Genomic DNA, 27059 nt, shown 5'->3' on the forward strand with positions numbered 1-27059 from the left:
TACAATTAACGCAATGTCCTAGACCTAGATGTCTTAGAAACACCGTAATGAATGCTTGCAGTATAAAACGGTTGCAGGTGATGCAATGTTCTTTGGGTTTAAAATATACCCATTGCTAATTGTTTCCCACTTAAACCAATGAATACGTTCAGCCAACGCCGTCTCACGCCATCACGTGCATTTGGTACAGGCAATTAATCTGTGCAATAACTCAAACAGTGGCGGAAACAACATCAGTTACAATTAACAGTCATGATAAGGAGAGATAATGACTTTGCGGGTGTTTATGCTGCAATATATTTGCTAATCATAACATGCGTTATGTATCTTTCTCCCTTGACAAAGCCTCTCTTGGGGGGTGAGATTCCAATTTACAGCCTGCAAATAAAGCTGAGCTCAGACAGGACCGCAGCAGCAGCCCTTTGGATTCGGTGTAGAACTAGATTTCTACACTGAATCAATGTCAATTTAGACAATGCTTTCTGAAGAACATTTTAGTAGTGCTGGCCTGTGTAAACGCAAATGCGCTTTTCAAGGAAAGTTGGTTAACTCGGCATCCATATTTGCAACGCCTCCAGACAGCTATTTCGGGCAAGATCAGCTCCTATCTAATTGAATGGGGAAATAGCGCAATCTCAAAAACCACAAGCCAAACTCACTTTTAAATGACATATTTCATATCAGCAACAAAATACTGTCCCATAAATGCTCAAGTAACCAAAAAAAAAAATATATATATATATATATATACAGTACTGTGCAAAAGTCTTAGGCATGTTAATAAGTGCCAAGTACTTTTCACAGTACTGTAGCTTTGCAGGAAGGTTTCTTCAAGCGTCTCGGAGACGTTCCCGCAGTTCTTCTGGATTTAGTCTGTCTCAGTTTCTTCAGTTTCTTCATGTAATCACAGACGGACTCGATGATGGTGAGATCAGATCATACCGGATGTTGTCAGACTCCATGTGCACACACAAATCTCACTGGATTATTACAATTAATGGCAAAAAGAATGTTTTGAAATGTAAACTGATATTTCCTACTGACACACTACAGCAAAAGATAGAAATACCTGACTTAAAACCTTTTTTGCACAGGACTGTATATATACACTCACCTAAAGGATTATTAGGAACACCTGTTCAATTTCTCATTAATGCAATTATCTAATCAACCAATCACATGGCAGTTGCTTCAATGCATTTAGGGGTGTGGTCCTGATCAAGACAATCTCCTGAACTCCAAACTGAATGTCAGAATGGGAAAGAAAGGTGATTTAAGCAATTTTGAGCGTGGCATGGTTGTTGGTCCCAGACGGGCCGGTCTGAGTATTTCACAATCTGCTCAGTTACTGGGATTTTCACGCACAACCATTTCTAGGGTTTACAAAGAATGGTGTGAAAAGGGAAAAACATCCAGTATGCGGCAGTCCTGTGGGCAAAAATGCCTTGTTGATGCTAGAGGTCAGAGGAGAATGGGCCGACTGATTCAAGCTGATAGAAGAGCAACTTTGACTGAAATAACCACTCGTTACAACCGAGGTATGCAGCAAAGCATTTGTGAAGCCACAACACACACAACCTTGAGGCGGATGGGCTACAACAGCAGAAGACCCCACCGGGTACCACTCATCTCCACTACAAATAGGAAAAAGAGGCTACAATTTGCACGAGCTCACCAAAATTGGACAGTTGAAGACTGGAAAAATGTTGCCTGGTCTGATGAGTCTCGATTTCTGTTGAGACATTCAGATGGTAGAGTCAGAATTTGGCGTAAACAGAATGAGAACATGGATCCATCATGCCTTGTTACCACTGTGCAGGCTGGTGGTGGTGGTGTAATGGTGTGGGGGATGTTTTCTTGGCACACTTTAGGCCCCTTAGTGCCAATTGGGCATCGTTTAAATGCCACGGCCTACCTGAGCATTGTTTCTGACCATGTCCATCCCTTTATGACCACCATGTACCCATCCTCTGATGGCTACTTCCAGCAGGATAATGCACCATGTCACAAAGCTCGAATCATTTCAAATTGGTTTCTTGATCATGACAATGAGTTCACTGTACTAAAATGGCCCCCACAGTCACCAGATCTCAACCCAGTAGAGCATCTTTGGGATGTGGTGGAACGGGAGCTTCGTGCCCTGGATGTGCATCCCACAGATCTCCATCAACTGCAAGATGCTATCCTATCAATATGGGCCAACATTTCTAAAGAATGCTTTCAGCACCTTGTTGAATCAATGCCACGTAGAATTAAGGCAGTTTTGAAGGCGAAAGGGGGTCAAACACAGTATTAGTATGGTGTTCCTAATAATCCTTTAGGTGAGTGTATATATATATATATATATATATATATATCCAGCCAATGCGCATGTGCAGTCCTAAATGCGCATCTCAAGACTCTGCGTTTCTATTGCAGAAGCTTCTAACAGTGACTGTATGACTTTATCAGTAGAGTGGTGCAGGTACGACATCACTTTGTAGGCCAAAACGTGGAAAGAGTTAGCATTTTAGCACTTCCGGTTCCATCGTCCCGAAGTCCATGGGTTTTTAGTCAAATGGCTGAAATTAGGTCAGTGGTGAAGTTCAAGACACTTTCACGTTTTATTCCACGACATAAAATACATCAATATTACTCCACTCGTGATTTTTTTTAACAGCAAAGCTGTTACGCGTCTTGAAAAAGGCAGTTGCTAATGGGCTTAATGGGTCGTTAATGGGTCAATTGGCGTTGAAGTCGAGCGACCGTGGTGTAGTTCATTTTGCCAGGATGTTGCTAAAAAAAGTGGGGTTTAGCATGTAAAAAGAACAGTTAAAGTAATCTCTTTTTAACAAGCCGCACAGATTCAGGTCTGATGAAGAGTATTTACTCTTACATTTATTCACTTAGCAGACACCAAAATTAGCAGAATGCATTTAGCAAAAACAACACCACCACACAAATAATGTTTTCTCTTGAGTAAGTCTGTATCTGTATTTGGTATTCTTACATGACTGGCACGATTTGAGGTACCAATTCATGTCTGTTGGACAAACAGTGCGGGTCAAGTCGGGTACCAGAGTTGAATACTTTATTAGGGTTAGGAGTTTGGTAAAATGACCATGATAAACAGTATCCAGTTATACTTGCCTTAGCAAGCACCACTAATAATAATAATAGAACAAATGTTTTTCTTTTCTTTTTTCTTTCTTCAATTATAGCACATTTGCACACTCAGAGTATCAGGTGAGATATTACAGCCAAGTACAATAATATATTAAAAACAGATGCTGTACTATTTGTATTAAACCCATGGATGGGTGCTCACATATTACCTATTCACATCACATTTATCTTAAGAATCTTTTCTTACCGTTGGGCCTAATACTTCATTGCCCAAAATGTGCAGTACACCAAACTTGTTATATAAAAAAACAGGTTTTGTGAGATAAAGCAAAATGCTTTTTTATTGAGCACTGCTGATACATTTTCATTAAAATCCAGATATTTTCCAACACGTTGTATTACGTTTGTGTGTGCGCGTTAAAACAATCACACGGCGAGAGTGTGCCTGAAGGCCTAATCTGTTTTCTTCAAAAATAATTAATAACCCTACAAAAGAAAAGAGCAAAAAGTTGTGTGTGGAAACTATCAACCGTGAAGCCGCACATACATAGACGTGCAGAACACTCTCTCGCCACACGTGCGACGTTTTCAATTCAGACTCCGGCTGTAATGATTATTAGTGCAGGCTAGCGTGACCAAACAGCCAAAGTAATGTAATTACACCCGTGTCACCGAGCTTCACTCAGGAGAGAGAAACCGACAGCGAGAGAGAGAGAGAGAAAAATGGGAAGATGATTTGAGTCTTTTGCCAACGGGAAGAAATCCTAAACAAACAGTGTCTGAATAGGCTAATTACAACTGATATTTGTGATATGGTGCCAATGTCCCTTTAATATTCCATTTTATTCAGCTGAGATTGACTACTTTCATTTGTTGACTGATTTGTCTCCAAAACACAGACGGACACACATGACCCCTCCGTGTCAGTCTGTACCCACACGTACTCCTCAAAGCCATTTTCTGATGACAGCGAGGGCGCTATTGAAGGTCAGCTGTCCTGGGTGTGATCCTCGGTAGGACAGGAGCAAGGACCCGGCCTGAGCACTGTGGCCGGCCTGGTGGAGGTCACGAGCGGCCTTCTCCACATCCCAGACCCCCTGAGCCAGCATGTGAGAGACCAGAGAAGAATACAGAGCTGTGTCCACACAACTGATCAACATCCCAGCATTCAACAGCAAAGACAGGAGCTCAGAGTCACACACCTCCTCAGCCACCTACAGAGAGACAGACAAATATAAGAGAAAGAGGGAAAAAAATCAATTTCAATAAACACTTTAGTGCGACAGACAATCTGTGTGCGAGCAAACCTCCCACTTCACACAAACACCACACAAAATATTGTATTTCCACCATATATAAACAAGTAATTGTTATATCTATACTTTAACCAAGTGTTAATATGGACATTTTCCCAACACAACAATTTTTTTTACAACTTCCTCTTGCTGAATTGGAAAATACATTATATGTATAATTTCTATTTCTATATATATCTATATATCTATTTCTATATATCTCTATATCTATATCTCTCTCTATATATCTATCTTTGTCTATCTATCTTTGTCTATCTATCTATCTATCTATCTATCTATCTATCTATGTCTATCTATCTATCTATCTATCTATCTATCTATCTATCTATCTATCTATCTATCTATCTATCTATCTATCTATCTATCTATCTATCTATCTATCTATCTATCTATCTATCTATCTCTCTCTCTCTCTCTATCTCTCTCTATCTCTCTCTATCTATCGCTCTCTCTCTCTCTATCTCTCTCTCTATCTCTCTCTCTATATATATATATATAAAAACACACTACCACTCAAAAGTGTCAATAAAGGCTTACATTGTTACAAAAAATGCAGTTCTTTTGAACTTTAGTCATTCATCAAATAATCATAAAAAAAAAATGCTTTATGGTTTCCACAAAAATATCAGTTTGGATTCCACTAAATCAGCATATTAAAATGATTTCTAAAGGATAATGAAGCTAAAAATTAATCTTTGCCATCACAGGAATAAATAGCAATTTAAAATATACTGAAGTAGAGAACAGTTATTTTAAGCTTTAACAATATTTCACAATATTACTTTTGATGAAATAAATGCAGCCTTAGTGAGCACAAAATGCTTCTTTCAAAAATATCACACAATCTAATCGACTGTGTCACTGTCAACCCTGTTACTAGATATTTGACCAATTTATGTCAAACTATTCTATGAAATCTTAAAGGGTTAGTTCACCCAAAAATGAAAATTCTGTCAGTAATTACTCACCCTCATGTTGTTCCAACCATGTAAGTCTTTCGTTCATCTTCGGAACACAAATTAAGATATTTTTGATGAAATCTGACAGAATTTTGACTCCTCCATAGGCTTCCAGTGTGACCGAAACTCACCGGCCCAGAATAGTTATTAAAACATCGTTAAAATAGTCCAAGTGACTACAGTGGCACTACATTAAGTTTATCATGCGACGAGAATACTTTTTGTGCGGAAAAACAACAAAAATAACGACTTTATCCAACTATTAGTGTTCCTCAATGTGGGCCTCTGACGAGAGTTCACGCGAGCGCCAGGACGCATGCGCGAGAACCGAGATTACGGCGTTCTTCTTCTACTACTACTTGTTCCTGACTGCTCACTCCTTGGGAGTATTTAAGCTCAGTTCTCGGTAAAACGATGTTTTAATAACTATTCTGGGCCGGTGAGTTTCGGTCACACTGGAAGCCTATGGAGGAGTCAAAATTCTGTCAGATTTCATCAAAAATATCTTAATTTGTGTTCCGAAGATGAACGAAAGACTTACATGGTTGGAACAACATGAGAGTGAGTAATTACTGACAGAATTTTCATTTTTGGGTGAACTAACCCTTTAAAATGTCAACCATGTAACCACAATTTATTGATGATTCAAATGTGAATAATTGTAGAAATAGGAGCATTCAATTCTTTTTGTAATAAAATAGAATTTGAGCACGAAGCTTGCAATGTCCAATTAAACTGTAAAACTCTTTCCAGTTTGAGTTCTAAAAGCCTCATTATATTCCAATGTATATAAAAATATTCATTTACCTATTAATGAATTAACCCTACTCTATTATGCACACATCTGAGACAAAAAAAACACCAATAACCCTAGTAAAGTTGTTTGACTAATAAACCTAATCTTTCTTCCTCAGATTAGAGCTTATAGCCTTTCGCCTGGGAACACTACTGTATATTCTCTTTATCTGTGTTATCTAGTGGCCATGTTGCACTTGCAAGTCTGAAGGGGGTCACATGTGATATAAATGAGCTCCGAGAGAGATGTCCCAACCCTTCTGCGACCCCCGGCCCGCTCAGAGAGACCAGGAGCACCTCTCTCGTCTTTTCAGCATAAATGATTCAACCGCCGGCTTTAGAGGTGGAGAACAGAGGAGCGGTACTGTAAGAGTCAGCACACTGGAAAATCAATTATGTGCTAAATTTGATTAAAGGCAAGCGCAAGCCAAGAGATATGATGCCCTTTGACTGCGTGTGTGCATGCGTACTCATATTAAACGTGACGTGACATTAATAGTGGATATAAAATACTCAAAAGCAGTTTATATGTACTGTTCTGACCTCACACAAAGATTTCTAATGCCTATGGAAAGAGTTCAGGTTGACATACATGCACATATGTGACCCTGGATCACAAAACCAGTCACACAGGTATATCTGTGGCAATAGCCATTGTATGGGCCAAAATTATCGCTTTTTCTTTTATGCCAAAAATCATTAGGATATTAAGTAAAGATCATGTTTCATGAAGATATTTTGTAAATTTCCTACCGTAAATATATAAAACATGTATTTTTGTGAGTGAATGCAGCACAATCGCGAACATAAATGGACAACTTTAAAGGAGATTTTCTCAATGTTTCGATTTTTTTGCACTCTCAGATTCCAGATTTTTAAATAGTTGTATATTGTCCTATCCTAACAAACCATACATCAATGAAAAGCTTATTTATTCAGCTTTCAGATGATGAATAAACCTCAATTTCAACAAACTGACCCATGTGACTGGTTTTGTGGTCCAGGGTCACATACATACACAGACAGTAAGGATGTAACTACATTTATGTCACAAAAATGTTGGATACCTTCTAATGTTGTCATTTAGGTCTATAAATGAAAGGGAAGAGTAGTACCCTGGTAGTTCTCGCGAGAGCACAAGTTGAATTTGCTCAGTGAGTTACTCTGGCGTCGAGTAATGATGCTCATTAAATATGCCCCTCGATCTGAGCTGCACCAATCACATCGGGTTATCTGATATAGGCGGGGCAGAGGCGAGATGACGACAGCGCTGTGACGTCGAAGTCATTAGTAAACATTGCAAGATGGCTATGGATGAACACCAGTTGTTTGAAACGGCTTTGGCCGCTACGATGAACGAGTTAGACTTGGCTTTTTATCTAAAACAGGAACAGAAGACGCCGCTCGAATCGTTCCTTTGCCAGAAGGACGTTTTTGCTGTTTTGCCGACCGGATACGGTAAGAGTCTAATCTTCCAGTTAGCTCCGCTGGCAGCTAAGCGATGTTGTGATTGGTCGTAGTGTTATCCAATTGCGTGCAGTGAGATTTTCAAATGCACGCTTGGTGCCGCCCCTCGAGCTGGCCGAGTTTCATTAGTCGACGCCAGACCATTACTCTTTCAGATTTAGGTCTGGATTTCCAGGCTAGAAGAGTAGAGTAACCGAGAGAGGTAATCAGAGCTGTTGGAGGGATATGGACACTACAATTCCACACAATATCAATGATCTTTGATAACTTTTATCCATTCACGCCTGGTTATCACCTGTGTGTGTGTTTCTGTGATAAACCAGTCCACTTTCATTATTAACTCTGGGATACATGAAGCACATTACACTGGTCAGATCTTTAAAAGCTGCTTTTAATCATTCACGTGTGATGGATGATTCATGAGGCATGGGTGATTGACCCCGCTCAAACTGATCTACAACTGTCCTCGTGTCACTCCAGTGTTGAAGCCGAGTCCAGTCAATTCGAGTCTAAGTGAGCCAGAGTCCACATGCTCCCAATTCCAAGACAAGACCAAAACACAATTTCCATGGTTATAGTCTTGACCCTCTTCTGGCCTCTTTCTTCGCTCATAATGAAAAATCATTTCAAATCAAATCAATGTTTCAGGTCTCTTTATTTATTTACTGGCTTTGCTGTAGTGTTGGGTTTTAATTTTTGACAATGACTGATTATTCATGATCCCTTACCTATATTTTATAGCATTAGAAAGATGTGCGACTCCCTCATGAACTCAATTTTCGGAAAAACTATTCAGAGCGGATATAGTAATATTTTGAAGCAAAACGCACGTTTTAATAGAGACTATACATCTGAAAGTAAAACCGCTTTGAGGGCCAAACTTGAGCTATTATTAGAGGTCATTTTATTAGCACAAGTAAATGAGTTTGAAATGAGCATCATCTGGAGAGAGTGAATTACACAGACACGGTTAACGTTGCTAAGCAAGCTTCTCGAAACGGTCCGTAAGACACAAAGGATCTGCACTGGTTTATCATCCAAAACACACAGCCTTAAACAACAATCAATAGAGCTGCAAGACAACTCATACGGCTCACTTTATTCAGACTCAAAGCTGCATTTTACCCAGAGTGCAACATGTTGAGACCACAGCAATGAAAACCTTCGAATGCATAATCAGCAAGAGTATGTCAATTTATCATTTTTGACATATTTAGTCTTATTTTGACTCCTTTTTCTTGTGTACGCGAGGGTGAATTTCTCCTCCACCCCCTCTAAGCCTCATGCAGTTTTTCACTCTTATTTCTTCTTTCCAGCCATGATGTCTGTGGAGAGCCGTCAGAGACAGCACAGACGGAGCTAAAAGGTCGAAGAACAGCAAGTGCAGTGTGTGTGTGTGAGAGAGAGAGAGAGTGTGTCGGAGAAATTGAGAGAGGATGATAGAAGGAGGGAGGGAGGAAAATAAGAGGATGAAAGAAAGGGAAGAAGAGCATGGAGAGAGTCGGAGCTAAAATGTCGAGCGCTGAACTGTGAAGAAAGATCGGCCAGCTGTAGAAACCACTTCATAAAGAGGGAGAGAAACAAAGAGAAAAAGAAAAACAGCATGACGGGGAGAAAGAGAGAGAGAGAGCACAGGGCACACTATAATGTTTCAAATGCATGCTGATGATAAAAATGATGTGGCTTGTGAAAAATCATTTGAATTTTTCATCATTCGAGAGGAATGAACATGTGAATATGAGAGAGCAGTAATGTGCTGTTAAGATATTCTACTCATCACCTCCTTCCAACAGATAGACGAGAGCAATCCCTCGTTCTCCTTGATTGGAACTCCATTTCTGATCATTGCAAGGTGAAAAATGAGAGAGAAGAAAAGATTCGCAAATAGCAATCACTTTACCGTATTTTCAATATATATCACAATTCCATTGAGAGAAAAAAAAAGAAAAAAAGATAAAGTTGTAAAATACCGGTAAATAAAACAAAACGTTTACAAACATTCTAAGCGCTATACACGTATTTTAGTTTGCCCTCACTACACAAATTCATTTCAAATTAATCATACACAGATCAAGAATGAAACAAGCCTAAACTAATTTTAACTCAATTACCGTGTGTGTGCTGTAAATGTGCTGTATAAATAAAGTTGATGTGCCTCAATTAGCAGAGAAAAGGACTTATTGTTTTAAAATGAAATGTGCGGAGGGAGAAAACCTGAAACACACAAGATAAATCATTACTGTACGAACACACAGACCAGTAATGAGTCATTTTCCAATGTTGACCAATATTTACCACCATTTACCAAATTCAAAAACAAAGATGATTAATGATTTCTGTTGTTTTGACAAGTAAAAAAAAAAAGTGACGAAGGAATAAATGAAGTAAAGAAGGAAGTAAGGAAAGAAAGAAGGAAGTAATAAGGGCTGTATGGATGAATGTATGGATGACAGAACACAGGCCGGTCAGGAGTTTCTGGCGAGCAGCGAGTGTGTGTCAGAAAGATAGAATGAAGAAGACAGCAGATCTGTGAGATTCCTCTTCTCAGGACAGACGAGCACACAGAGAGAGAGAGAGAAATGAACAGAACGAGGAGACGGCATACAGATGGCATCAAAGCGTTTACTATATTCAGCTACAGGTGTGAGAGCAGACATGTATCTCCACCTTCTTTCATGGCAATTCTTCAAAAATTTGGTGTTGCATTATTAATACATACTTCATGAGCAGTGCTTATTGAACCACTACATCTGGCAACAATACAGCATTATATAGTACACTAGTTTTAATACAGCATTATATAGTACACTAGTTTCTTTCGCAGTAGCACTAAGAGGAGCACCGGTGGAGGTCCACCTGAACAAAGGCCATCTCATCACTGCCATAAACTGCAACAGTGCGGATTTCCTCAGGAGACCCTTCTCTTTGTGCTATAGTAATAAATAAAATATTAATAATAATAATAATAATTATAATTATTATTATTAATAAATAAAATATTATTAATAATAATAATAATAATTATTATTATTATTATTATTATTATATCTAATACAAATTCATTAAAGAATGAAGAGTAACTGAATAATCATCATCATCATCTCCTTAATAATTATTTATTTTAGAATATTTTATCTTACATTTTTATTGAGGGCAGATAAGGACAAATAACTGAATAATACTCATACTATTTTTTTTATTAATAATAATAATAACAATAATAATAATAATAATAATGTGTATTTTATTTAATACAATTTCATTGAAGAATGAAGAAAAATGTAATGATATAATTAATCATCATCGTTTTAATAATACAAATTTTATTTTAGAATATATTTTTATCTAACAATTTATATTATTAATAAATAAATAAATAAATAAATATTATACATTTTTTAAAGGGCACCTATTATGCAAAATTCACCTTTACATGGTGTTTGAACATAAATGTGTGTTGGCAGTGTGTGTACACAACCACTCTATAATGATACAAATCCACCCAGTGCTTTTTTTATAATCCCCATAAATCATAAGCACTGTCTCAGAACGAGCTGTTCTCAGATTCGGGGCAATGTGACGTCACTTTGCACAGGCCCCGCCCACGACGGTTGATTGACACTGCAGTGTGAGCATAGCCCCGCCCTGAGTGAGCTGGACACAGAGTCTGCCATTGTTTCGACGCTTGAGAAGCTGTAGACAAGAATGTCTCCTAAGCAACTGAGGTGTGCTGTTGTTGGATGTAAGAATGAACTTCATTTACTCGAGGATGGATCTGTACTGTTCGTGATCCAGCTTACGGTCTCCAGAGCGACAGGCCTAACGTTACTGACCACGGCAGAAATGAAAGTGAGAGCGCGCACTTTATGACAGCTCATCAAGTCATTTTACGGATATAAGGTTTACCTGTTTATTAAGCACCCACTGAAAAGGTGTGTGTATATTTGTTTACTGTTAGTTGTAACGAGTGTTTTGTGTACTTCGCTGTGTATGTTGATGATAATGAAAGGGAGAGAGAGAGAGAGAGAGAGAGAGAGAGAGATTATGGATAAGACTTTAATACGCACTTCTTATACTGTGTTTATTCAGCTCTTACTGTGATTCTCTGGAGTAAAACTAACGCTCATCTTTTGTGTGATGTACAATAAACTTCACTGAACTCGTCAGTATATTTTGGTCATCATTCGGACGGGGTTTGCTACAGCAGGCTTGTATTAATAGTGGATAAAAGCAGATGACAAATAAGTTATAACCATAATTATACCTGTTCTGTCTTTATACAGCATATATTCAGAGGCGGACAGAGTACACAGCTTCATTACTTGAGTAAAAGTACAGATACCCCTTGCTAAATTTTACTCAAGTACAAGTAAAAGTACTACAGTCAGATGTCTACTTAAGTAAAAGTACTGAAGTACTTGTTTTTAAAAGTACTTGAGTATCAAGAGTACGAGAGTACATTATCTAAATATTGCATTACTACTGCCACAAGTGCTTACATTGGTAAACACAGCAAACACTTGAAGCGAAAACTATCATTAACTTGTTCAGAAAATGTAAATAGTCTGGCGAGGTGGGGCCACGGGTTGGCACATTCCCGGGATGGACCTGCTGCGTCTTCATCCATTGTTTCGTCCATGGTTTCGTCTCTTATCTAAATCTGACCATGGAGTAGACTTTGGCGGAAAGCTGAAGGTGATTGCTGATAGGCTGTCCCAATCAGTGGCGCCTGCACAATCCAATCACGTTTGAGAGGGAAACAACAAATTGAGGGTTTCCGAGACTATTTCTTTTTTTAGAAGAAGAAGTAACGGGTACTCACGGTTATGGATAGAAATGTAGTGGAGTAAAGAGTACAATATTTGCCTCTCAAATGTCAAGTCAAGTCAAGTCAAGTATATTTGTATAGTGCTTTTCACAATACAGATTGTATCAAAGCAGCTTCACAGTATTAAATTAAAATAATAAGGTTTGTTTCTAGTGGAATTTATTGATTGATAAAATCAAATTAAATATCCCCATAATATCCCCAACTGAGCAAGCCAAAGGCAACAGTGGCAAGGAACCGAAAAACTCCATCAAGTGACCTAATGGTGTCCTAAAACTCCATCAGGTGACCTAATGGAGAAAAAAAAACCTTGGGAGAACCCAGGCTCAGTCGGGGGCCAGTTCTCCTCTGGCGTATGTACTTGAGTAAAGTCATGAGTACTCCCCAAAAATGATACTCGAGTAAAGTACAGATCTCTCAAAATTGTACTTAAGTACTGTACTCAAGTAAATGTACTCCGTTACTGTCGGGCTCTGCATATATTCTCTGGCTCTGTGGGCATTATTGTCCGACTCCGGGTCGAAATGAACACCGCAACTGAAAGTTTCTGTTCTGATATAGAGCTGGTAAGTCCCGCCCCTTCCGCTAACCCCGCTGGACCTCTAGGTTGAAAAATCGTCAATGCGAGTGAATGTGAGAAAATAATTATTTTCTGGTCCCGTTTGAATTGTGCCATGAATGTGAACATATGTTGTCTGTGAATTTTTTATATAATCTTTCGTGTGAAGAATGCTACAATTTAGCGGGTAGAAGTTTGATACGGTTAGACTTTGTGTGAGAGCACTTTGTGGACTACAACTCTTCGCTGCTTTCAGACGGGATTCTGATGAAAGAACAGGCCATTGGGTTTGAATGGTGACATTTGGGTACAAAACACACAGGCATCTCGATCTGTCTCCATAGATTATCTCAGCATTAGCACCGTGATTGGACAAGTGGAGGGAAAATGTGTTATGGGGTGACGTCACACAGGCGACATGTAGTCTTTCTCGTTATGTCTTTTCCACAACTGCTAGCCAAAGAATCATACAATATACTGTCAAACTCGTAACATGAAAAATTATATAAAAAATTCACAGACAACATATGTTCACATTCATGGCACAATTCAAATGGGACCAGAAAATAATTATTTTCTCACATTCACTTGCATTGACGATTTTTCAACCTAGAGGTCCACTTGGGGTTTTACGGATGGGCGGGACTTACCAGCTCTATTATCAGATGAGATTGTCCTGGCTCTTAGCGGGAGCTTGTGAGGCTCCGCCCCCTGGGCCGACAGCAGCAGTTCATTTGCATTTAAAGGGATACACACTAAAACAGCATGTTTTTCTGAGGGACTCATACTCTGGGGACATCGGAGACTTATTTTACATCTTGTGATAAGAGTCATAATAGGTGCCCTTTAAAATAGTGTTATTATTCTATTCTTCATTCTTCAATAAAATAAAAAATACCTCTGCCTTTGAAAATGCCAAAAGTGAACTTTGTGAAGTTGAACAAACAATATTTGATTGAGGCTGAATATATTGCTGCACAACAATCAGAGGAACGAAACATCAATTGCTGCCAACAAATGAAAATAAAATGGTTTGATTTGTGTTACGGGGAAATGTCCTTTAAAGGCCCCAGCGGTGAGGTTAATGAAGTGACTTTGATCACACTGGAAGTCAGAAACACACACACACAACACACACAGCCATAAATATTTCAGACCATAATCGTATAAAATCCCAGATAAAGGTAAACCCATCGATCCAGAATAAAATGCCTGTGCTCTCAAGGGGTGTCTGTCGTTTACATCCAAGTGTGTGTGTGTGTGTGTAAGTCTGGTTTCATGTTTGTTAGTGACACTGTATCTGAGCGAGATGAACTGAATAAAACCATAAATGTGCCCACAAACACAAACATGTTTGTTTTTCTATCATACTACTGTTTTTACATTGATCAAATGATATTTTCTATCCACTAACCACAACCCTCTTTTCATTAAGACATTATTTATTTAGTTGTTCATTAAGGCATTTGTTGTGGGGGCTGTTGGTAAGTGATTTCAGTTTTGTTTGGACATTTGGTTAACACACAAATAGAAAAAAGCACATTAGCACAGTCTATTTACAAATCCACATAATGTTCACTAATATCTGCTAATGCACACAAGCAATGCGGGAAGAGCTGGTTGAGAATGGATGTTTTTGTGCTGGTTCTCAGTTGCAGTGCGGTTTTAATTTGAATAACGGAGGGTCTTTTCCATCTCATAAATGATGCATGCTTGGCTTTTCTTTTATCATTTAAATCATAAAGCTGGTTTGCATCAGGACAGAGCGGGACGAGGAGCGGGCCCAAAACACCGCTGGATCTCTGCGGTCCTCCTGAATACGCCACGCAGTTTGATTTTTACAGAGGAGGAGGTGGATGAGAAACATACAACCACACACTATTACCCACATATTGGAGTTAAGCAACAATCTAATTAGTTGTAAATCAGAGAAGGTAAAATTGAGGCGAGGTAGAAAAGCAGAGACCGAAGGGAACGCTGACTAGAATCGCCAATTTTAGAAGAGAGAGAGATAGAAATCAAGTTTATTTTGAGTTCACCTGCAGTTTAATTGACTGAGGAGTTGCGCTACAAATAATCTCTCAATTTGAAGGACAACTTTTCAAATTTTCTGTCATGTGCTATTTTTATCTGTCAGTAAAATACTGTAATGCTTGATATTTTAATTTGACATGAATCTAACATGAACATATGTAGCAAAAGCTTTTTTTAGTCCTACCTAGCACTGAGTTGCAGCTTCTTAGACTTAATTTATTTTGCTCTCTGTGAATTACCAAGGATCAATCATTTTACAGATTTATTACTCTACAATGTTTATTTCTACATACGCTAATACCACTTGTTAGCATCTGTTAATGCATTATGTACAAACATGAATTAACAATGCACAATTGTTTCATGAATATAATGAAAAAGGCATTGTTTATTGTTAATGATACCTAATGCACAACTAATTTTAACAAATTGCAATTTATTCTTTCTTATTTACTTCTAATTCCTATTAAAATCTCTTTACAATGGTAATGTTGCTTCAGTAAATATGCTACCATTCAACATTTTAGGGTCTGTACATTTTTTGAATGTTTTTGAAAGTCTCATATGCTTTCCAAGGCTGCATTTATTTGATCAAAAATACAGTAAAAACTGTAATATTGTGTAATATTATTGGAATCATTGCATTTTAAAGGTGCATTGCGCAAGTCTCTGAGTTTTTGCAGAACTATGCCCCCTTCTGGCGACACGCGAAACTGCAACCAGAGTTGTGCACGCGGTTACGTGGAGTTTGCGTTGGGGTTTGGGATGAACTAGAAGCCGGTCTCTTTGAATCCATCTTCTACTTTTGCAAAAGTCGCTTGAGTTGTCTTCGCTGATGCGGATAATGGCGGCGAATACACAAACCTGCCAGACATAGCCAGGTGAGCGTGAACGCGCATGACGTCACGCCCAGTCGATTCCGTCCCGAATCCCTCTTATTTATTTTACTGTACAGGATTATAGAGGCAATCGCAGTGATCATAGAAGGGCTCATTCAGCCCATCAGGCAATTGTTTAAGCATGTATGGGTTAGAAAAACGGGTATTTTTAACATGAAATGTTGCGCAATGCACCTTTAAAATATAATTTATTCCTCAATACTTCAGTGTCACATGACCCTTCAGAAATCATTCTGATATGCTGATTTAGTGCTCAACTTTTATTATTATCATAGTTGAAAACAGTTGTGCTGCTTTGTATATTTGTGGAAACCGTGATGCGTTTTTTTTTTTCTAATTATTTGATGAAACCATGATACATTTTTTATATTCTTTGATGAATAGAATGTTGAAAAGAACAGCATTTATTTGAAATAGAAATCTTTCATAATAATATAAGTCTTCACTGTCACTTTTTGTGCAGTAATTTATTTCAGCTTGCTGAATAAAAATGATAATTTCTGTAAAAAAATTATCGTACTGACCCCACATTTTCGAACGGTTGTGTATATACCTTAAAAGATAAATCTTCATTTTTAAATGGATTCTTTATATTTTATCTGTTAAATATGGTTAAACCCTGTAAATGACAGAAAAATGTATGGTTGTAACGAGTGGTTATTTCAGTCAAAGTTGCTCTTCTATCAGCTTGAATCAGTCGGCCCATTCTCCTCTGACCTCTAGCATCAACAAGGCATTTTCGCCCACAGGACTGCCGCATACTGGATGTTTTTCCCTTTTCACACCATTCTTTGTAAACCCTAGAAATGGTTGTGCGTGAAAGAGAAAGATAGAAGAATAGACAGACGCCACAAGATATCACAATAATAGGCTACCCTTATACCTGTGCTGGGCCGACAGAATTTTCCTAAATCAATAATGACAAAAACAAGTCAGAAATTGTTCTAAAGTAAGGTAATGGACTGAAAACTAAAGCTATATATAAAGGTGCAAGTGTTGAAGTGCCTACAGTTTTCCAGTGAAACAGCTGCTGGGAGATTTTGTTGAATGTTGGCATGCCCGGAGATGGAAAGAGGAAAAGAATGACCGTTTTAAAAACACCGCCTATACCAAAGTCATTCAGCAGAACTGTCGACTACTGGGACTTCTTTCACGTCCTCTTACTTCACATTACAGGCCCATTCATTCACATTTCCTGAACTGTGATTTCTTGAAAAGAACAAGTCTATCCACACAATGGAGCGAGCCAACTCCTGCAGAGAAGAAAATGAAGGAGTGATTGTCTTAATAGTGGACTCCTTACAGCTCTAGGGTCAAACCTTCACAGTCTGACCAATCCTGACATCCGCACTGTTGACGCTGGAGCCGTGCTGATCCACACGCATTCTCACAACAATCCGCTTTCAACAGTCTAGGTAGGGGCCAGCACTTTATTTGTTAGTCTTCTTCTGCTTCTTATTCCTTTTTTTCCTCCTCCCTCCATTCGAGTCTATGGACGTAGAACCACTTGCGGGAAAATGATGCGGTTTGGCACACAGATCGAGAACAGTCTGAACATTAACCACAGCAAATTTGGAGTCTCTAACTCATCCTCTCTATGCTAATAACGTTTAGCATAGAGAGCCATCATGAACATTTTTCCTACTTTTTCAAACTCTTCCTAGACGGTAAGTCCTATCCTCACCAAAATTGGCTCAGATCATCTGAAGACCGTGCTGGCAAATAGTTATTAAAAGCTTTTTGATAAACCCAACCATTTTCAAATTATGCCGGAACGGATTTGAAAAAGAGCATGTCAAGATGGATGCTATATCTCCACAACGCTTTGGCATATTGAGACAAATCTTGGTACATGTCATCACAAGCATGACCTAAAACTCAGGTACTCAGATATGAAAAAATGTATTAACTTATTCAGTGCAGCATACCGAGTCAAATTATGTCAAATTTTCTCATGTCGACCATTTTGGCCAATGGGCATTTAGAATTTTGCCATAAAATGCATTAGCGTATCGTCACGAAACTTGGTATGTGCAGAGAATGTCTAATAAGGGGAGAAGTTCCACTCTCAGTAAACTTCCGGCTTCTGAACTGGTTGCAGTTCCACTCTGGTTCCATATGAGGGCGCTCACAGGACGAGTGCAGAATGAATGGAGGTCTATGGCGCTATACCCCCTCAAAATCCACTTTTCATTTTTTGTCTAGTAATTTGAATGTTGTATTCGAAAGGCGATGCAAAGAAATTACACATTGCTGGGTTTTAGATTTTTTAGAGTCACTTATTTGCTTTAAAAAGTCTTTTAAAATGTCAATGACGTCATACACATCGTACGACCAGAGATACTGCTTTACGGCAATCCTTCAGTCACTTTGGTGCTTTCGCGCTCTGCACTTTCTTTTCTCTCGAGGCATCGACAACACAGCTGACACAAGTAAATACACGTGCTAGAAGAGTTTTTGTTTCGTTGTTTTAAAAGACCACGCCGAAAATACACACACACACACACCATCAAGCGGTATCTCTGGTCGTAATCAGTCCTTCACTGACCAATCAGCGTTCATTAGCAGAATGCTAGCGTGTTATGGGCAACAACAACTCAACCTGTAAGAACATAAGTACTCGTTCATTCAACTTTCGACCTATAACCCATGTTGAACTTGCAAAACCTACAATCAAATCTGAGATTTCTCAACGGCAATCGAGTGAAAGAGACAAATTTGGCCATCTAGCCCCATAGACTCCCATTCATTTTGCACTCATGGGCGATCGCCCCCAGTGGAACTCTGGTGGAACTACAACCAAAATTCGGTACAATAGGACTTAATAGGGAGTGGCCAGGCTCTCCGTAGACGGGCTCTGGTATGTGTCATCAGCACCATGCCCTGAAGGTACTCAGCGCCACCTTGTGGTCAAAGATTATAATGAAATAAATAAAAAAGGCTAATAGCCAATCATACCAATTATGCCATACTTGGTCAAAATTGCTGTCCTCCATTTTGAATTTCTTTGAAAACCTATTTTTCAAACTCCTTTGAGATCGCTGGTCCATTTGTTATTTTTTATACCAAAATCGGCTCAGATCATATTCTGACTATGTTGGCAAAAACCACAAATTTATTAAAAGATTGTTGATCGCACAACCCGTCCTCGAGTAACGCATCAATGAAATGGATGGCTTGATGCCAAGCCGATTCTGAGGCTATATCTCCACAACGCTTTGGCGTATTGAGATCAAACTTTGTTCGTGTCATTGCCACCTCACACTGACCTCATGACATCAATAATGGCAACAGCGCAACCTACTGGTCAAAGGTCATAAGCAATTAAATCATATTACAATTGATTCTATTTAAGATTTTCACTCATTTTGGCTAAAACTTTCTACATTTTTTAAATTATTTATTGTTGCAGTTGGTCTAATGCTCCCAGCCATGCTTGCACAACTTATGCCTTTTTTGTGCTTTGTGCCCCCTTAATTGCTACTTGCAGCAATATTTGAAGCTTTTGTTTTGTCAGTTAAACAGCGTTGTCCGTGCGAATGCTTTACAAGATTATTTCAATAACAATAATCAATAACAAGGAAAAAAATATATAATAAAAGTACACAATAACCTACATAATCACTTCATAATTTCCCCCTTATTTTTGACTGTTGTTCTTAATTAAACAAAATAATCTCCATGAAAAACAACCTCATCACAGAGAATAATAAAAGCCATGCTTATTCAACATGATTTATATTCTGGAGCAATAAGTCCATTATAAAACACAAGCTTACTATGAGCAAGAACAATGCACATCAGATCGTCCAATACAAACAAAGACAGAGCGGGCGGTATGTAATTGCTCTCGGTACAGAAAGCCAATTGAATGGCACTGATGAGTCTATTCAGAAATAATTGGTGAGGAAAAAGGAATAACCGGCGGTGAGGTGTGCCCAAAGACGCCTGGAGAAGACGGAGCTGGAGGAGTCAACGATGAATGATACTTGATTACTTTTGTGAAGATGACACATGCTGCCACTCGCTCCTGTGTAAAGACATCGCTGGCTGGAGGTACTCGCTCGTACGCAACGCGAGCGGGAAAGGGTTGAAGTGAATTATTCAGCGAAGTTAACGTGGTTGAACATCGGCGGTGGTTTTAAGCTTGCCAGAGGAGAGCGTGAATTAATTCAGGCAAAAAACAATAATAAAAAAAATCTAACATAACGACACCTGGAACTGATCTTCCGAGAATGTAGCAAAATGTCAAGCATTCATAAGCAACCGTTTGGAAGGGGAAACGAGGACACAGTGTGTGTGTGTGTGTGTGTGTGTGTGTGTGTGGAGGTTGGAGTATGGCAGAAGGGTTACTAAATAAATCAATGTCTTGAGCGTTCAGAGGGGACAGCCCATGTGAAGCAAACTCTCTCTACTCCAGATTGTGTTGATAGATTACAACATGATAAACTTACTGGTTAAAATACAGAAACAAGAAATACAAATGAGATTTAGTTTGATGAATTAATTATCATACAAATAAATGTGATTCATGGTACATTAATCAAATATTATACAAAAAAGATTTATAGTATTATAAAAAATATTTAATATAAAGATTTGCAAACTAATGATGCACAGAAATAGAATGATAAACAATATTTTATATAAAAACACTTTAGTCCTAATACTATTTTAAATAATAAGTCATTTTAATTCTTTACATACATATTTTTTAAATTTCTTTTGGAGGTCCACTTTGGGGTTAGTAATACTTTAAGTAATATTTTATACATTTACAAATTTTATTTTATTTTATTGGGAGTCTGCTTTAGAATTATCTATATTTAAAATAATAAGTCATATTTTAAATATTTACAAAATGCTTAAAATATTTCTATGGGGTCCACTTTAATCTTAGTCTTTCCATTCATACTAATGTTTTTTGGGAACCAGAAAACCTGAATATTATACTATAGTAAAATATCATTGTCGTACTGGTAATATATATCTGTCCCAAATTCTTCACTCTGGTGCATTATTTCAAGGCAGTCCATTCTATAACAGTCAAATAATACTAAATTGTTTATAAAAAATGGTAAATAATGGTAAAAAAAAAAAAAAAAAAAAAAAAGTGAAACCTTGAGCGCTATCGATTACTTTATAATGCACCACTGCACTGTAAAGAGACATAAAAAAGCTGCATATATAAAATAACTGCACAATATATATATAACAAAATAACTATGTTAAATATAAAATAACTGCACATTAATTGCTAACAACAACAATTCAAATAATCATGATCAGGCATAATAATTGTGACAAACCAACCACAATTGATATAATTGAGATGCACGTGCACGTTGGGTGTGCATGCATGTTTTATGGGGACTTATCATAGACAATGATTTGTATACTGTATAAACTGCATGTTGGATCCCCTTATATCATTTAGTATGATGTATCAGCTTTTTTCCTTAGGGGGACCAACTAATTTCCCCACAAGATCAAAAATGTCTGGTATTACTATCCTTGTGGGGATATTTTGTCTCCACAACGTAGGGAATACCTGAAAACACACAGACACACAGATACACACACACACCATCTTGTTGCCAATAAAAAAAGCCAACAACATACCCAAATTCACCTATTCCTTTCTTTCTGGCTTTTCTCCATCTCTCTGCCAGGTTCGGAGATGAAAGAACATCACCCTTGCCCCGAGAGAAGGAGATTACCCTCATTTTAAGTGAGCTTCTCTCAGTTTCATGGCTTTATCTGATCTAGAGTCAGTGAGAATGTGAGCTCTAATTGATCCTTCTGAGACCCAGCTTATCCAGTCAGTTCCCTAGTCAGTTTTTGGATTCTGATGAATTTTTAGGTGAACCCTAACAGCATCGCGGTGAGCTGTGGTGGTAGCGTAGCAGCTCAAGCTGTGCTCTATGATCAGGCTATGATAAGGGACCTTGTTAAAAACAAACTTCGGTCACTCATTCTGAACAGTGAGATCCTTCCGAGAGATATGCAAGTGCACTCAGCCACACGTTTTCGGTACGTTCCATTCATTTCCTATGGGAGGTCATTTTTGTGTGACCATTTAGTCCATTTTCTTTAGACAATTTTTGTGTTCGCAAAGCCAGTGCCACAAAAGTCAACAAATTTCATACCATTCCAATGAAGTTATTTAAAAATGATAATCAAAATGTAATGTAATTTTTTTTTTCTGTCAAAAGTGACCAAAGAGCACAAGAGGGTTAAATGCAATAGTTACTGACCTGGCTTGGTCCTCATTGTTTCACAGTGACTTGATGTGTAAATAAAGGCTATCCTTTTAAGCTCAGAAATACTGTTTTTGCATCACAATTCTAATAAATGTCATTTCTGGTAAAATTTGATTTCTCATAATATCACCCAGAATAAAAGGTTAACAAAATGCATAATTTTTTTGTTCGTTTGATAATGGTTTCAGTTTAAGAGTGTAGTACTCCCAGCACTTTTACCATATTTAACTTAGCAGATTTTTTCCTTATAATCACAAAAAAAAAAAAAAAAAAAAAAAAGTATGCAGATTCATTGTTGAGACTTCCCACCATTATGCAGCTGAGCAAAGCATTTAACCCTTGGCTGATACCAGGGAATTGCAGAAATTAGTGTGGAGTAAGTTGCTTTAGATTAAAAGCATGTACAAAATGCAAATTAATCAAATCATGTTTCCGAAGGTCTTTGGAAAGAGTCTACGTGTTTGGTTTTAATGTGTAGCCATTGCTTATCTGGCCCTCTAGCAGACCTGAGAGGATAAATTAAGTAATGGTGCTGTGAGGCTTGGCTTTTATCTGACCTGCAGTCAGTGAGAGATAGAGGTTACGGTCAGATGCAAGTTTGCTCTGAACGCTCCTATCTGATTCACAGCCACTTCTGGTGTCAACAGTCAGTTTAGTTTAATTGAATCCACATTACTAGTGACAGCGGTGGCTTGCTGACAAGAATACACCCTTGACCGTTAGATTCGTCCTGCAACGGGTCATGAATGATCTCCTTTTTTCATTATTTCTATTAACACAGGAATAGTTAAATCATTTAACCTGGGGGTCACCTTTAGAAAGTGCAGGGTGACCACGGGCCAATGAATTAAAATGGTCTGGTCAGACTTTAAAAGAGTCTCCAATCTGTGAACTTCTCAACTATGTTCACGTCACTAAAACCTTTTATAATTAAATCTGATTAATGTATTGATTAATTCTATTTTAAATAGATTTACACCACACTGCAAGTGAACAATGCTACATCGCTCTCATTATAATCAATACAACAGTGTTAATTGAAACTAAAAAAAGAAATGTTGTTATGGCAACAACCTGAAATAATTTAAGATGAAGTACTAAAATAAAAAAAATAAAAACAGTTACATAGTTATATATATATATATACACACACACACAGGTATTTAAAGCAAGCTGTTTTCTCATTAGATGTCTTTGTATTGGACTGCTATCAGACCATTAAGTGTGATCGCAGGTTTGATTGAGGTGAATTGTTGTGTATTATAGAACTGAATGAGTTTTTGAGGTTAGTCGAGGCTGGCAGAATGTGCGCTGATGATCAGAGAGCCGTTCCGTATCCGGATCAATAGACAGAAACAGCGAATATAAACTGGCTGATTAAGCATTGTGCCAATGTTAAATATACAGTGGGGAGAACAAGTATTTGATACACTGCCGATTTTGCAGGTTTTCCCACTTACAAAGCATGTAGAGGTCTGTAATTTTTATCATAGGTACTCTTCAACTGTGAGTGACGGAATCTAAAACAAAAATCCAGAAAATCACATTGAATGATTTTTAAGTAATTAATTTGCATTTTATTGCATGACATAAGTATTTGATACATCAGAAAAGCAGAACTTAATATTTGATACAGAAACATTTGTTTGCAATTACAGAGATCATACGTTTCCTGTAGTTCTTGACCAGGTTTGCACACACTGCAGCAGGGATTTTGGCCCACTCCTCCATACAGACCTTCTCCAGATCCTTCAGGTTTCGGACTTTCAGCTCCCTCCAAAGATTTTCTATTGGGTTCAGGTCTGGAGACTGGCTAGGCCACTCCAGGACCTTGAGATGCTTCTTACGGAGCCACTCCTTAGTTGCCCTGGCTGTGTTTCGGGTCGTTGTCATGCTGGAAGACCCAGCCACGACCCATCTTCAATGCTCTTACTGAGGGAAGGAGGTTGTTGGCCAAGATCTCGCGATACATGGCCCCATCCATCCTCCCCTCAATACGGTGCAGTCGTCCTGTCCCATTTGCAGAAAAGCATCCCCAAAGAATGATGTTTCCACCTCCATGTTTCACGGTTGGGATGGTGTTCTTGGGGTTGTACTCATCCTTCTTCTTCCTCCAAACACAGCGAGTGGAGTTTAGACCAAAAAGCTCCATTTTTGTCTCATCAGACCACATGACCTTCTCCCATTCCTCCTCTGGATCATCCAGATGGTCATTGGCAAACTTCAGACGGGCCTGGACATGCGCTGGCTTGAGCAGGGGGATCTTACGTGCGCTGCAGGATTTTAATCCATGACGGCGTAGTGTGTTACTAATGGTTTTCTTTGAGACTATGGTCCCAGCTCTCTTCAGGTCATTGACCAGGTCCTGCCGTGTAGTTCTGGGCTGATCCCTCACCTTCCTCATGATCATTGATGCCCCACGAGGTGAGATCTTGCATGGTGCCCCAGACCGAGGGAGATTGACAGTCATCTTGAACTTCTTCCATTTTCTAATAATTGCGCCAACAGTTGTTGCCTTCTCACCAAGCTGCTTGCCTATTGTCCTGTAGCCCTATTGTCTGTTTGATTGAGTGTGTGGACAGGTGTCTTTTATACAGGTAACGTGTTCAAACAGGTGCAGTTAATACAGGTAATGAGTGGAGAACAGGAGGGCTTCTTAAAGAAAAACTAACAGGTCAGTGAGAGCCGGAATTCTTACTGGTTGGTAGGTGATCAAATACTTATGTCATGCAATAAAATGCAAATAAATTATTTAAAAATCATACAATGTGATTTTCTGGATTTTTGTTTTAGATTCCGCCTCTCACAGTTGAAGTGTACCTATGATAAAAATTACAGACTTCTACATGCTTTGTAAGTGGGAAAACCTGCAAAATCGGCAGTGTATCAAATACTTGTTCTCCCCACTGTATTTAAAATTCATAAAGTGACAAACTTAAACTAAACTAATATATAAAAATAAAAGCTCATTTAAAATATAAGTACTATAACAGCCTCAGTTGATAAAAACAGGGTTCCGTTTTAACTGGTTAGAGTGTGGAAGTCACAACACCATGGTTTAGATAGGAAAATATATGAAGCTATTCTATCGAATTCTCAAAAAAAGTCACATTGTGGTTCCTGGGCCATCTGCAACATTGCGGGGCCTACAAGAGAGAACACAGTGAGAATGAGACTTACATCAGTGATGTTTTTGATCTGATCCTGGGTAAGTTTGCGCAGATGCTCATCCTCGCTCTCTGTCATCAACTTCAGAGCAGGCAGCTTTAGACCGGCGTCCAACAACAGAGAGCAAATGTTCCCAATGCACTAAAAGAGAATGGAAGTGAAGTGTGAATGTCACGCCTCAACATAGCAGAGCCAAACTCACTAAACTAACTAACACTAAGCACATGCCATCAATGTTTGATGACGATGACACCCACAGTCTTACCTGTGGGCTAATTTTGTGTTTGGTCGGGTAAAGAGAGCGGCACATGGTTAGAACCTCATTTCCGATGTTGATTTGGGAAAAGCTGGAGGAGTGTGTAAGCAGGGCCGATGTGAGACACACCCAGGGGTTCTGCTCTGTCTCAAGCCTGTGTAGAGAGAGACAAATGTGTTTAAAGGTGTTCAGAAGACCACACACACACACACACACACACACACACACACACACACAAAGTGCTAAACATGCAATGACATGGAAAGCGAATCATGAAAGTTCATGTGGTACCGTGAAACTTTTAATAGAAAAGGATCTGTATAATGAAAAAAGAAATCCAATCATAATTATCATGGCATATTACATGCATGCAGCAATAAAACAGCGCATATGCTTATCTCCTGACTTCTTATGAGAGATGAGAGGAGCTTTCTAACAAACTCCACTGCCGACTGAGATAAACACGCACAATCATAATCAATCGCACACACTCTATTTCATCTTATAATTGAAGTTGGCCTTTCATACACAGAATGTTCATACACAGACAGTTATTGTAGATAATAACAAAATCCACAGTTACAGTGACAATGAGGAACCTGGAAACCTAAATTACATTCATTACAGTAGTTAATGGATACATGGATTGGTCATGAAAACTTCCTTAAATTAACATTTCATTAAAAAAATGCAAAATTTTCTCATTATGTCCTCACTCTCATGTTGTTTTTAAACCCATATGCTGCCATCTTTCCCCGAGTAACACAAAAGGAGAATTTTGAAGAATCCTCACATAGATCTTCTCTGTAAAACAACGATTTTAACTATAAAAGCACAATAAAAGGTGCCATAAAATGGTCTATATAACTCATGCAGCGTATTCCAAGCCTTCTGAAGCCATAAACCGAAATTTAAGTTGAGCTGCCAAAGCTCTCAAATCTCACATGGCACTGGCCGGATGTCTTGTTTGGTTACGAGGAATGCAAAAAGCCAATTATGTTTGATATTAGTGACATCCAATCTGTGCCATTACCATATTTATAAATATCGTATGACTTCAGACGATTTGGATCATATCATACGAGTCGTTTTTTTGTCTGGTCACTGTACAAAAAGAAATGAGTGATTTGACAAAATTATTTTATATTTCATGGAAAAACAGCATTTAAGTAAGGAACGATATTAGTGTGAGTGAATAATGACATCTTATCTATGGATACTACATGAATATAGATGCAATCACAACTTCAATTTCAGTTCTTGTTAAGAGTAAATGTAAATGTATGAAGTTTTCATTTAGAATTTGTATTTTTTGGTGAACTATCCCTTTAAGACTTTGCAAGCAAAGGTTCAGAGGGGAAAAACTCTAAAACATTAGAGATACTTTAAAACGATCACGGTGTGGCCAGT

At 38.3% G+C, this 27059-nt stretch overlaps 1 protein-coding gene across 2 annotated transcripts in view; it reads right to left on the reverse strand.

Annotated features, from left to right (window-relative positions):
- Positions 1 to 3054: 3054 nt before the first annotated feature.
- nbas (NBAS subunit of NRZ tethering complex) overlaps positions 3055 to 27059 on the reverse strand; it is a 201533-nt gene continuing 177528 nt past the window's right edge. For both annotated transcript variants that reach the window (XM_084431969.1, XM_084431968.1), the window contains exons 50-52: positions 25659 to 25803; positions 25406 to 25534; positions 3055 to 4319 (exon numbers count right to left, since the gene is read on the reverse strand). In XM_084431969.1, coding sequence (XP_084288095.1) covers positions 4053 to 4319; positions 25406 to 25534; positions 25659 to 25803 — 541 coding nt within the window. In that variant the 3' untranslated portion in view covers positions 3055 to 4052. The remainder of the gene's footprint in view (positions 4320 to 25405; positions 25535 to 25658; positions 25804 to 27059) is intronic.

This window comes from Rutilus rutilus (assembly GCF_951802725.1).
Source record: "Rutilus rutilus genome assembly, chromosome: 15".
NCBI classification, from domain to species: Eukaryota; Metazoa; Chordata; class Actinopteri; order Cypriniformes; family Leuciscidae; genus Rutilus; species Rutilus rutilus.